This window comes from Enhydra lutris, unplaced genomic scaffold (assembly GCF_002288905.1).
Source record: "Enhydra lutris kenyoni isolate GAN:26980312 unplaced genomic scaffold, ASM228890v2 scaffoldscaffold36, whole genome shotgun sequence".
In the NCBI taxonomy this organism is placed as follows: Eukaryota; Metazoa; Chordata; class Mammalia; order Carnivora; family Mustelidae; genus Enhydra; species Enhydra lutris.
Genome location: NW_019154120.1, coordinates 14,337,501 through 14,351,549, shown reverse-complemented (window position 1 = coordinate 14,351,549; position 14,049 = coordinate 14,337,501). Strand labels below are relative to the sequence as shown.

General features: G+C 34.0%; 1 protein-coding gene across 9 annotated transcripts in view; it reads left to right on the top strand.

The window, feature by feature from the left end:
* Nucleotides 1-14,049, top strand: part of LOC111154240 (KIAA1468 ortholog) — a 114,202-nt gene that overhangs the window by 80,968 nt on the left and 19,185 nt on the right. For 4 of the 9 annotated variants that reach the window (XM_022513728.1, XM_022513723.1, XM_022513726.1 and 1 more), the window contains 7 exons: nt 331-379; nt 2,354-2,433; nt 4,157-4,263; nt 5,213-5,312; nt 10,761-10,843; nt 11,621-11,684; nt 13,098-13,236. In XM_022513728.1, the coding sequence (XP_022369436.1) occupies nt 331-379; nt 2,354-2,433; nt 4,157-4,263; nt 5,213-5,312; nt 10,761-10,843; nt 11,621-11,684; nt 13,098-13,236 (622 nt within the window). Of the gene's footprint in view, nt 1-330; nt 380-2,353; nt 2,434-4,156; nt 4,264-5,212; nt 5,313-10,760; nt 10,973-11,335; nt 11,419-11,620; nt 11,685-13,097; nt 13,237-14,049 lie in introns of those variants that run through there. The other 5 variants (XM_022513727.1, XM_022513724.1, XM_022513730.1 and 2 more) reach the window with 5 other exon arrangements.

Sequence of the window (14,049 nt, the reverse complement as noted above, 5' to 3'; positions counted from 1 at the left end):
CATCAAGTTCAGTTTTAGGAGGTATCTACTTCAAGCACTGAAAATCATCTTGGAAATTATCTTAATTTAGTGAAGGAAACCAGAGGCCCTTGAGAAAAACTTACTGACTTGAATTGATTTTGAAAATACTTTTTCTCTAAAGGTGTTGTTTTCAGTAACTTGCCTTTTATTTTATTCTAAGCCTCTTAGAAATTGTTATATTTCTTACCACTCTAATAGTCTATAAAGCAAAGCAAATAAATAGTAGCAATAGTAGTAAACATTTTACTTAATTTAATCATCAGTTGATACATTGGATCTAAAATTTTGTATCTTCTTTGGGTTGCTTAGGTAAAACCTCAATTCCAGGAGATTTTAAGACTGTCTGAAGAAAACATTGGTAGGTTCATTGTTATTACTTTTAAAAACAATTGAATCTCTTCACTCAGGAAAAATACTATATTTGTTATATGCACATTGTAAACTAGCAAGTACATGTGAAAGTACACGTGAAAAGGAAAATTGTTTCTTGGTTTTACAGCTGTGTCACATCTAATCTCTTTCCTGTGAGATTGTGGTGAGATTAATCTTTGCTAATTTGATTATAGATATCTACTTCTTTGTAATTAAACTGACCTAAGGCTGAGTTTCTCAAACGGAGTACTTGTACCCTTATAGGTTTGAAGTGGTATATTCAAGATACTGAAAATTATAAAATAAAGGGCCTCTATGTCATAATTAGTTATTTAAAACTTTTAAAATTAAAACAAATATAGTGGAAGAGAATGTGTGGTATGCATAAACATTTTTAAAATGAAACTACGTGCTTGAATGGGGAGTTCTAGCCTCTCTGTTGATAGTTTTCACTCATCTGTCTTAAGAAGTCCAGTTATAGCACCATTGGCCTAAGAACTCATTTCTTTATGGGTCTTATGTCCCTGTGTATTTTTCTAGTTCCTAAGAATTGAAAAATGTTAGACGGGAAAATGTACAGCCTCCCTCTTTTTTTTTTTTTTTTTTTTTTAACTTGGTTGATTTGGGATATATAGATAATTCTTATCTCAGTTCAGTCCTGCCTTAGTGATTTGGTTTGAGTGATCTACAAAACTCCACCTTGGGCTGTCCTCAGAGAGAAGAATAAAACATGAGATTTTTTTTTTGACAGATGCTTCCTAAAATTTGTATTTCTTAAAAAGGATTGATGTTTGGAATGCCTAGTAGTTGGTATTATCTGTTCAGTTATTAATTCTGATGATAAATTAGTGAAGAATATTTACATATTTTAGAAACTGACAGCTTTTAGAATTATTCAGTTAGCTCTGAATGTTAGCTGTTCATGTAGGAAGAGATTATTAATCCCTCTATATACAGTCTGTATCTCTGAATCCAATTTAGACCTATGTTCCTAGCCTCAGATTTAACTCTCAAGTAGCATATCAGTATTACCCCCAAGGAAAAAAAATTAATCTTACTAAGAGAATAAGCAAACCTCAAATACTAATTGATGTGAAAATGGAACTTTCTTTTTTGTTATAATTCTTTAAGGGCAGTTAGTTAAATTTCTTTATGTACTACGTACTACTTTCTGAAAGAATTTGGAGCAATATAAAAAAAGAAAAATGTAACAAATAATTTGGGAGTATGTAAAATCAAATATAAAGGACTTAAAGTAGTGCCTAAGGAACAATAAGCAAGAGATGTTGGTACAACACATAATGTCATACCATCTCTAGAAGTGCTTTTTTGAAAGCATCTACAGGTGATTTTATCTTCTCTTGAAATAGTCGCAGGGTACTCTCCTAGGGTTAAACGCTTTCCTCTCTTCTATCGCTTTACTTAGCCTGAATTTTCCCATTGGAAATAATCAGGGTTATTTGGCTGAAAATCGCTATAGAAAATGGAGGAGGTGCTCTGGAACTAGACTGGTCCTAGGAAACTAGGTAGTATCTCATATCTAGAAGCAGATAAATAGTACATACATAGGTGCCTTTTACCTAAGTGCCTTTAAGTTTTACTGTAAATTGAAAGTATAAAAATTTAAGAAGACCTGATTTTATGGATTGGCACTTGGGAGACTTCAGGAAAGCACTGACTTCTGAGTATGGAAATGGAAGTACAGCATCTCATTTTGGTTATTAAAGTTCTTTCCCATCTACCAAAAATGTTTAGCTAATGGCTTTATAAAAAGTACTAAGTTGTATTTTTACAACCACCATTGGATATATGTTTTAATCAAAATCATTTTCCAAAGTAATGATAATATTTATGTGTAAACCTTCTAGCCAGTTGGAATTTTAAGTATAATTTGTATTGTAACTTTTTGCTTTACATTTAAAATATGCTCAGATTTTTAAAATTATTTTAATGATTTTAGATTCCTCAGCAGGAAATGGGGTCCTCACTAAAGCTACTGTCCCCATTTATGCAACAGGAGTCCTTACATGTTATATTCAGGTAAGGGAAAAATTCTTTGACTAGAAAATGTAAAAGCACTTTCTGTTTAGAAAGATACTTAACATTATGCCTTTTTAATGTGTGTACAAATAAAAGTGGTACCCGTAAAGGAAAACAAAATTTAAATATTTGTCTTATTCAGTAAGTAATTTATTAGTGGAGAGCATATTTGATTAAGTCAGCTCAGCTAGGGTGACCAAGCTTCAGTCTCCATGTACAGTCTTGGGGTTTCTCTCTTTCCACGGGACTTCTAGAGCAGCAGAGCCAGACCTAATACATAGTAGCTCAGGGCTCCTAAGAGTGCAAAAGCAGCATCTACTAGGCTAAGGCTTAGGCCTAGAATCAGCACATCACTTCTGTTGCTGTCTCTTGATTATAACAAGTTATAGGCCCAGCCCAAATTGAAGAGGAGGGAACTAAACAAAGGACATGAATCAGGAGCTATGGTTCATTGCGGGTCACAGTATAACAGACCACTACACTCTACTTAACCTTATTTTAAGGAAACAGTATGATGTTGTATTAAGGTTTATCAGTCATTTTTAAGTGTGAGGCAGTCTCACCAGTAAGGTGAAAGTATAGATTCAGGATAAAGCATTTTAGAGATTAGATTGTGAGGGACACCTGACTGGCTCAGTCAGTACAGCATGTGACTCTTGATCCTAAGGGTCATGAGTTAGAGTCCCACATTGGTTGTAGAGATTACTTAAAAAAAATTTTTTTTTTAAATAAACAGAAATCAGAGTGTAAGAATCAAAAAGGAAGGCCTTTTTTGCAGTTTTCCCCTATTAATACCTAAGGTTTCTTTTGTCCTTTGAATTCAAAGTAAAACAATTGATATTTATTGTACTCTTCTTCTAAAAACAGTTTTGAGCCATCTTACAATTTCAAAATACAGTCTTTTAAGAACACAGTAGTCTATATTTCACCAAGCTTGTAGCTTCTCACCACTAAGACATTGCAAAGATAATTTTTAGGAAATGGATTTTCTGTTAAAGGGATAACTTTTACTAGTTTGTATTTAAGTATTTAGTGTCAAAATTAATGAGAACTGAAGTTGGTAAAAATTAATTTTAATTTTAAAATATGCCTTATTATGTTCTAAACCAGGACTGTCTTATAAAATTTTTTGCAACAGCAGACATAATCTGTATCTGAGCTGTCCAATAAGGAAGACACTAGCCACATGTGGCTATTAAGCACTTGAATAGTGCTAAGGAACTGAATCTTTTATTATACTTAACTTTTTTAAAGATTTATTTATTCATTTATTCATTTGACAGAGAGAGACAATGAGAGAGGGAACATAAGCAGGGGGAGAGGGAGGAGGAAAGGAGGCTCCCTACTGAGCAGGGAGCGCAATGTGGGGCTTGATCTCAGGACCCTAGGATCATGACCTGAGCTGAAGGCAGATGTATAACGACTGAGCCACCGAGGCACCCTTATTGTACTTAATTTTTAATCTAAATTTAAATTTTATAAATAATCACATGTGGTGAGTGGCTACCATATTGGACAGCACAGGTCTAAATCTATGAATCAGGATAGTCCTTGTCCTCATACCATTGTGGTCATAGATATGCTGAACAAATAGCTTTAATTAAAATGCTTCTAAGACTGGATATTTCCCCATATTTGATGAAATTTTCTAATTTTGGCAGGAAATTATTATTTTAGTTCTACTTACTTGGTTAGAAATTCATTATGTCTTTTTCCTCTGTAGGAAGAAGACCGAAAACTGTTAGTTGGATTCTTAGAAGATGTAATGACCCTGCTTTCATTATCGCATGCTCCTCTTGATAGCCTGAAGGCTTCTTTTGTGGAACTGGGGTAAAAATAATAGCTTATAGTTGTTGTTTTTTTTAAACTCATATAAAGTTTTTAAAATTGGATTTATGGAATACATAATTTGAATCTAAAAATATTGGCATACACATCAAATCTTTTGGGTTTTGAGGCCTAAGGTTTGTTTGTTTGTTTTTGTTTTGTTTTTTTTTTTTGGTTTCTGGTTTTGCTTATTTGTACATTCTTAATATTTTGTAATCAATACATTGTAATAAAAGAATGGGGAAAGACTACAGATGTTTTCTTGGAAGTGGTTGGAGAAATAAAGTTCAGATTTGAAGAAAATTTAGTTTTCCAAAACTGAAAAAGGAGCCCCAAGTAAAAGCCAGTTCATTATGATTTCTGTAATCCTGCTTGTAATCATATCATTCAGCTGCTATTGTAGTTTTTTCTCTGCACTTAATAGCAATACAGTCTTACATTTAGATAGGCTTCACAGCCAGCTTATCCTTCCCTGTACATGATTTGAGTTGATCTGATTTGATCCTACAGTAAACATACGACATAAATAAGGACGTGCATAGCTTCCCCAATTTTTGTAGATATAGAAATTAAGCCCCACAGAGGTTTAACTTACTCATCTGACTTTTAGTCCAGTGCCCTATCTTTTTTTCCTCCTAGGTAAATTTTCTTTTTCTTTATTTTTTTAAAATAATTTTAACTTCTATGCTACTAAACAGTTGAAATTTCTGTCGTAATTGCAAATGTTTGTAGAACCTAAAATTATAATTCCTGAATATGCTAAAAGTCTGTGGCTTTGTGAGGTGACTTCCTTTTTTAAAGAATCTTGGATGTAACCTATTAAATCTACACAGATAATTTCATATGATTTGCCAATGTTTTTGTCATTAATATTACTTATAAATATAGTGTTTTTCAGTACACCAGTAAGGCACTATGGCTCTCACTTTTAACACCAAGTTTTTTCTTTCAGTGCAAATCCAGCCTACCATGAGTTACTGTTAACTGTTCTATGGTATGGTGTTGTCCATACATCAGCACTTGTGAGATGTACTGCTGCTAGAATGTTCGAGGTATGTAAATAAATACTTCTCTCAGTTCAGATTATAATGATTTTGTTTGGAAGAAGGAGAAGGGAATGTTTTTTTAAAAAGGTTTTGAATACTATGTTATGTTGATGTGTATTTTTTGGCAATAAACAGTATCTAGTTGTGTACTGTGTGATGGGGCAGAAATTTAGCTTTGATATATTTAAGAATGTTTTCTAGCCGCCTTGGTTCCTTGGATGTTATTCTATTATCAATTCTATTTCTCATATTTTCTTTTAAATCTTACTTAATTTCCATCCTTTATAAATCTTTCTGATTATACTTTTCTATTTATAGAGATAAAACAGCTACTAAAATAAACTAAAACAATATAAGATATATTTAAAGTTGTAAATTATAGTTGGATTCATTAATCACATTAAAAAAGTCAGTTATTGCAAATATGAAAATATTTACTTTATTGACTACTTCTACTTATTTTCTCACATGTCGTATCTAGAATAACATCCCTGTACATTAACTGCCCATAGACTTATTAAAAGAGTCTGTTTAACTAGATTTACTTAAATTGCCACCAACCCAAGTTAAGTATGAAAATTAAAATGCCTATCTTCTGAAAATTGAAATAGCCATCATAGGGGAAATTATTCTATAACCTATTTGATTATTTTATATTGATTGATTTCTATCTCTAGAACTTATATTTGAAGGCTAAAGTTGATACAGAGTGTTCCTTATTTCTTTTTGCTACTGAGTCTTGCCATAGAGCCTGACTGCCTGGGTTCAGTGTCTGTCTCTGCCACTTAGCAGCAAGTTCAGACTTCTCTGTGCCTTAGTTTCCTCATCTACACAATGAAGATGATGATAATAAGTGTTCATCTCAAAAGATTTTTGTTAATATGAAATCAATTTGTACTTGTAAAGCCCTTAAAACAGTGTCTGGCACATATTAAACTAAGTAAATGTTAACCGTCATTAACATTATTCTTTTTTTCTTATCATGCTATTTCACAAAGTAACATATAGATTAGGGAACATATATCTATCTAAGCTAAAATTATCCCTAATATGCATGTGATTCTTAAAATATCTTAAAGCATTTATTTCCATAAAGAGAATTGGTTAATTCAGTCCTTTGGATAATTTTTCCTGAATTTCAGAATTTTTCCACAATTTAAGATAAATTGTCATTTGAAGAATAGAGCATTGGTATGTTTAAAATATGTATCTAAGCAAACTTTTAAATACAGAAAATAGATTTGTGAAATCTAAAGAAAATTCCAGTCTTGCCAAGGAGGTTGAACATCCTCTGTCCATGTTAGTCCCTCCATTATTATACATATTTGATAAAAAAACAAACTATGTTCAAGTGTTCTTTGTCAAGTTGAATGCCAAATAAAAAATCAGTTTGCACAAGTTCCTTGTGAGTATAAATAATTTTGATTATTCAGTATGCTGGGAAAAAAGTCATTCACGAAAGAAAAAAGCATCCTTTTATATAAAGAACTGTCTTTAATACACTTTTCCCATAGGATTTTATTCTAAGACCCTAAAAGCTACTTCTTTCTCTTAAACCATTTGTTTTTCAAATTATGTATGCACTGGCAAAGTATACCATATAAATGAAAAAATTTAAGCAAATAAAATGAAACATCCTCTCTATTTTTGTTTTTTTTCTGTCTTATTTCTTATATGTGGCTTTTGCCTGGCTTTGGTTTCTACGGTTGCATTCAGTGCTGGGTTGGAAGCTGTACCTGTGCTCCAGCAGTTTTCAGTGTTCTTTCAGGTTGATTATGAACTTCTGAGTCAAATTTGAGAAATTTATTTCAATATTTTTTCAAACTCATTTATGATAAAAAATTTTTCAGTGATCATGCCAGTAAAAGTCATCAGTAGAAAAAAATAAAGTTAGTTTTTTTGGGGAGCCTGGGTGGCTCAGTCAGTTGAGTGCAACTTAGGTCATGATGTCAGGGTCCTGGGATGGGGCCCCGAATCAGGCTCCAGCCTCAACAGGGCTTCTGCTTAAGGATTCTCTTTCTTGCTCTCCCTCTGCCCCTCCCCCTGTTTGCTCTCTCTTTCTAAAATAAATAAATAGGGGCGCCTGGGTGGCTCAGTGGGTTAAAGCCTCTGCCTTCAGCTTGGGTCATGATCGCAGGGTCCCGGTATCAAGCCCCACATGGGGCTCTCTGCTCGGCGGGGAGCCTGCTTCCCCCTCTCTCTCTGCCTGCCTCTCTGCCTACTTGTGATCTCTGTCTGTCAAATAAATAAATAAATAAATAAAATCTTTAAAAATAAGTAAATAAATCTTAAAAAAAATAGTTACTTTTTTGTCAACGAACCTTATTTTGAACAAAATTGTACTGAAAGAATAAGTATGTTTCATTAGGTTTTTTTTAAGCTAATACTTCATAATTTACAATTGTGCTTGCTTCCCCCTGCCAATCAAGTTAATTCAAAATAAAAACGTAAAAAGCGGGACATTTATAACAAAAGAAAATTTTTAATGTGAGACCAGAAACTGTTGAGAAGAAAGCAAGAAATGGATATACCAAGGACATAATAGGAGATACTTAGTGAAATTATATGCTAACTGCAGCTCTTAAGTTTTCAGACAGCAGGACAAAAGGAAAATTCAGTCTGTCATTGTTAAATAAGAGGTAGTATGTTACTTTTTGAAGTGACAGATTGTTATTGAAATTGATTTATAAGGAAACTGTCATATGACATAATGGATTTCCCAAAAGATGCAGAAAAGAACTTCATGGAATGATTCCTCATACTATCTAAGCATGTAGCAGTAGCCAGCTCAAAGACCACTGAGGCTTGTGAGACCCATGTGGCTGAGTCCGTTTTCTAACTGCCTATTGCCTCCAAAACCCTGGACAGGTTACTTAACTTCTTCCCTAAGACTCCGTTTCTTCATATGTTAAAACACTGATATTAGTCATTGTACTTGGCTCACCGAGTTTAAGGTTCAAACGAGGGGCACTTGGGTAGCTCAACTGATTAAGCAGCTACCTCCGCTCAGGCCATTATCCCAGGGTCATGGCATCAATCCCTGTATGGGGCTCTCTGCTCAGTGGGGAGCCAGCTTCTCCCTCTCCCTCTGCCATTCCCCCTGCTTGTGCTCTCAAGTAAATAAATAAAATCATTTAAAAAAAAAAAAAAAAAGGTCAAACAATACATTGTATGTAAAATGTATAACAAGCGATAGCTCTTAAATTTTCCCTTTTTTTTTCTAGCTTAATAAAGAAATTATACTTAAAACTGCAGAGCAATGAAAAATTAACTTGTCCCCTAGATTACCCACCCCCCTTTTTAAATGCTTTTTGGCTGGCACAAGATAGCAGACACTTTAAAATACACTTTACTGATTCAAATCCAAGTTACCTTATTTATAAAGTGGTACAGAGAAGAAAGTTTTATTTAACAGTATTTGAACTTCTTTCCACTATTTCTTTCTGCTTGATATCTACTATATTTAAGGTGGTAGCGAAAGTTCTTTTGTCATTTTATTCCAGCCTAATTATCCATGTATTTTTATAAAAGTTATTTCAGAATGTGGAAGTAGATTTTAAAGTCAATCAGTTGTTAAATAGAATTAAGAATTAAATTAGGAATCCCATGTAAAGTGAGTTCTGCTATCTCTGATATGGTTATAGGGGGAATGTGTTAACATGCACACAGTGTTAGGTTTTTGTTGCTAAAAATTCATGGCATCGTCCATCTTCCATGAGGCCTAGATCCCTTACAAGGTGAACAGACTGATTAGCGTTTAGGATTCATTTGTTTTTTAAATTCTGAAATTGAGAATGTAGGATTAGGATGTTGCCCTTTTATTTATTTATTTTTTTAATCATTTTTTTTATTTATTTTCAGCATAACAGTATTCATTGTTTTTGTACCACACCCAGTGCTCCATGCAATCCGTGCCCTCTCTAATACCCACCACTTGGTTCCCCCAACCTCCCACTCCCCCACCTCTTCAAACCCTTCAGATTGTTTGTCAGAGTCCATAGTCTCTCATTGTTTACCTCCCCTTCCAATTTCCCCCACTCCCTTTTCCTAACTCCCCATGTCCTCCATGCTATTTGTTATGCTCCACAAATAAGTGAGACCATATGATAATTGACTCTCTCTGCTTGACTTATTTCACTCAGCATAATCTCTTCCAGTCCCGTCCATGTTGCTACAAAAGTTGGGTATTCATCCTTTCTGATGGAGGCATAATACTGCATAGTGTATATGGACCACATCTTCCTTATCCATTCGTCCGTTGAAGGGCATCTTGGTTCTTTCCACAGTTTGGCAACCGTGGCCATTGCTGCTATAAACATTAGCGTTTAGGATTCATTTGTTTTTTAAATTCTGAAATTGAGAATGTAGGATTAGGATGTTGCCCTTTTAAAACCAAATGTATACTGCCCAATATTGTCCTCCTCTTCTAGATTTAGGGTTGGTTGCTAAGTGGATTATTTTATCATTAGAGCATAGAAATAGGTTGGTCTAATTGTGCTTATCATATTTTTCCTATTCATTTGAGCTTTTAGAGAAATGTAAAATAACTGTAAATGTTAACAACTTGGACCGGCCAAAACAATTTTTTAATTAATAATTTCTTCATTCAAATACATCATAAATCTTATATCTTGGAGTACTCATAATAATTAAACTCACATTTGTTGAATGCATAATCTTTGTCAGATGCGGTACTTAGGTATATTCCATGTAGTTATTAGTAGCACAATGATCCTTTAAGATAAATAACAATATCACCACGTTTGGATGAGAAAACTGAGTTTCAAGAGATTATGTAACATGTCTAAGGCCACATGGCTAAGTGGAGAGGTAGAGTCTGAACCCAGATCCAATTCCCAGACGTAGTACTTTCCACTTAGGCTGCATTATGTCTCTGTACCTCAAAAGAGAAAACTGTGTGATGTAAAAGGTTGGGAATTGTCCTGGATTTTTATGTTGACTTGCCATGGAACAATCAGAGCAGTTCAGTGGTGTCTGCTGGCCATTTGAGTTTGGTTTAAAAACGGTCCAGTTTGTACCTTGTTGGTCATAACAAAATGACACCAGATTTACTTCAACAATTTTAACCATAGAATCCAGTATATATCTTCTTTTTAAGTTTAAAAAACAAAAGAAAGAAAGAAAAGGTTTTTTTAAAAATTGTATTTAATTGAACACAAAAATTGCCTGGATACTTTGACCAAAAGTACAAACTGCCATCGAATTGGTGACAAACTCTGTTTTCGTGGACTGCTAGGCTATTTAAGCTTTATTCTCTTCCTAAGCATTCTCTGCCTTTATAAAGCACTCTAGAAGCAATATTTGCTTAGCTTCTAATTTTGGTTTTGCTTTTGTGTTTTCTCTCTTTCTCTTGGTTGTTCCTTTCTTCTTCCCGTGGCACTGTTTGCTCTTTCCATGCATCACCTGTGAATACCCCCCACGCTGACCAATCAGCTGTTGGTGAAGGGGGTGAATGAAACTCTGGTAGCTCAGAGGGTTGTTCCTGCTCTCATTACTCTCTCCAGTGACCCCGAAATGTAAGTGTCATCCCTGCCTTTTACATTCAGCATCCCTTTCAAAATGTGCCTGTCGAGAAATAACCATCAGCTTTTAAATCCATTAAAGAATATATTTATCTCTTTAAAATAATAATATTGGATTATATTCACTTGACTTTAAACTTTATTATACTGTTCATGTATCTTTTCTTTGAATGTCAGCCATCACATTTGGAGGCCATACATGAAAAGAATACATTAATATCATTCTCAATAAACATTTCCAAAACTTAGAATATGCTGATGGACTATTTCTTCCAAGCCAAGAAAGGATGCTCTGCTAATCTCACTAACATGTTGTTACCAGTAAGTATAGTGGCATGAACCAAAGGCTTAACATTTTAATGTCTCATGTGGGTGACTAAACCAAGAAAGACCAATGAGTCTGCCTGCCCATCCTCAGTCACAGCTAACCCAGTTCTCATTCCAGTTTACCAAACCATTTTTTATTGCATGTTGACTGGTTTACAGCTGACTCTTCGAGGCATGAGTGAAGCGTTAGTTGACAAGCGGGTTGCTCCGGCCCTTGTTACCTTGTCCAGTGATCCTGAATTGTGAGTTCCACAGACTGCGACCTTAAGTTACCCTGTCTGTCTTTTTGAGCATTCTTCTTGGTCTGCTTTTTTTTTAATTTAATTTGTCATTGCTAGAGACTAATACAGTATATTTACCTTGTACTTACTTTGATATGCATTTTAATAATCAGTTTTTCATCTCAAAGAAAGTTTCAGTTTCTTTCTTTTTTAATTCTAACAGCTCTGTCAGAATTGCCACAATTCCGGCCTTTGGCACTATTATGGAAACAGTTATTCAGAGAGAGGTAGGAAATTCTTGAAATTTACTATCTGTGTACTGTTGAGGTGATGATACATTACACACATGCATCCAGTGGTGGGGGGCAGGGAGCATTATACCTTTTAGTTTATCTCTTAGTTTGTTCTGGGCCAGAGGAATAGCTCAGTATGAAAAATATGAGAGCCTTACCCAAAGTATATCTTCATATCCTAAGGAAAGCTCCATCTTCCTCCTCAATGAGAAAATTAATATATAAGCCAACTCTTAGATGTTCCATTTTAAGCCTAGCTGAGTATTGCAGTTTTGAATAACCTTCAAAGCAGAAAGCCTTCTGTTCTCCAGTAGACTTCTAGATAGTCGACACAAATTCCTGATTACCAGTTTGCACAGATTTGAAGACAATTTTGCCAGATAACTTGAGGAACACAGACCTATTTCAGTTTCCCAAATGGAGGCTAGAGGGCACCTCTGTTCTCATAACTGTGTCACTGATACCAAGGTGCAAGTCTAGTGGGCTGGTATCGTGTCACTGCAGCGCATAGAACTGTGACAGCCCTCTGTTAGGCCTGCTCCAGGAGATTATCAAGTTCTTTCTCCCTAACAGTGTATTTTGATTTAGAATCTTGTGATTTAATTTCAAGTTTGTTACATTCTGTCTGCAACATTAACTGTAAGACACTTCTTAAAATTAGTATCAGAATTTCGTTCTTTATTATCAAATTGGACATGTCTTATACAAATGAAAAACTCTACAGATAGAAAATAAATCATTTGTGCACGTATTACATAGCCACTTAAATGGAAACAGACATTTTACCTCCCCCCAAAAAAAGGAAACGCTATTTTATGAAGTTCCTTCGTCATAAAGATTTTTTTAATAACAAGTTAAACAACTTAGTTTTGGGGGGGTACGTTTTCCATCTTTTCCTTATATATTTCACTGGTGAAGCAACATTAAAAAGTGTCATTCTGCAAAGCTTGCAGTCTTGGCAGAATTTCAACATGTTCTTAAATCCTAAAATAAAAATGTCTTTTAGGGAAATGTGAGTAAGATATAAGTCATTAATGACTCACTGCTTTCAGAAGGTGAATAATTGGGTAATTTACACTGTGATTGGTTTTAAGAATTAAAATGTAGATACAAAATCATTATAAAATTTATGTTTTTCTCTACTGTGGGCGTTTTTGTTTTTACAGTTTGTTAGGGAATATTTATATTTTCAAAAAAATAAAAGAAGAATTAACAAGCATAAACAAAAATATAAAAACTTTCTGAACCAAAAGACTAAATAAGTACTTGTTTAATTGCAAATTATTCATGTCATGTTGATATAAATCATTTGAATCCATGTTGCAAGCATGATTAATGTATAACATTCTCTGTAACAACTCTATTTTTAATATTCTGTGAAATAACTGTACAATATCCAATTTTAAGTTGCTGGAAAGGGTGAAAATGCAGTTGGCTTCTTTTCTGGAAGATCCTCAGTACCAAGACCAGTATTCTTTGCATACAGAGATCATAAAAACGTTTGGTAGAGTTGGGCCTAATGCAGAACCGAGGTTCCGAGATGAGTGTAAGTTACAGTTTTCTACCTTTTTTTCCTGAATTGTAATGTAAGAGCAAAGCCAGAAGCTTCTCTCAGGATTTGTCCTATATTAAAACCCTTCTCCACTTTATCTTCCGTATACTGAAAGCTAAAAGTGAACCAAATTTGACTATTGTGAACTGATCAGTAAGACTATTACTGGATAATTTTTATACTATATACTGACGCTGTAACACATGAAAAGTAACTCATAAACAATTTCAAGTTATTTTTAAGACATTTTAAAATAACTAAATTTCAAAATACTATACTGTGTTCTATTTAAAACTTACTATTTAATTCTCATTTTTAAGGAAATTTTTATGTGTTTCTAATCATGTTCTTAAGAAAAATATGCTTTTCTTCCACTTGCCATGCCATTCAGCTATGATCAATGATTTTGTTTTAATGCACAGCTTGTTCATCCACTAATGATTTACATAATTATCTGCTAAAGCATTTTCTCTAGTTTCTGTAGTATCTCTTTTACTGTAGGCCTCAGCCTTTATGACGGGAATTTCTTTTAGTGGCATCAAAGTATCCAGTAATTATTACTCCAAAAGCATATGTCAGTTATCACTGCTATACTTCTTCAGTCCTTTAATTTTTAGCAATTTGACATGCCCTAGAGAGGACCACAAGTTTGGCTTCTTAAAGTCATTTTGGTTTCTAGAACAAAATTGGACTCTCCCACAGTCTAGTTGTTACATATCTGGCCTGATATTTTTAATGGAAGTGTCATCAACAAAAAATATTGTTAGGAATTGGACAGCATTGTCCAAAAGGTCTTTTGAGGGCATA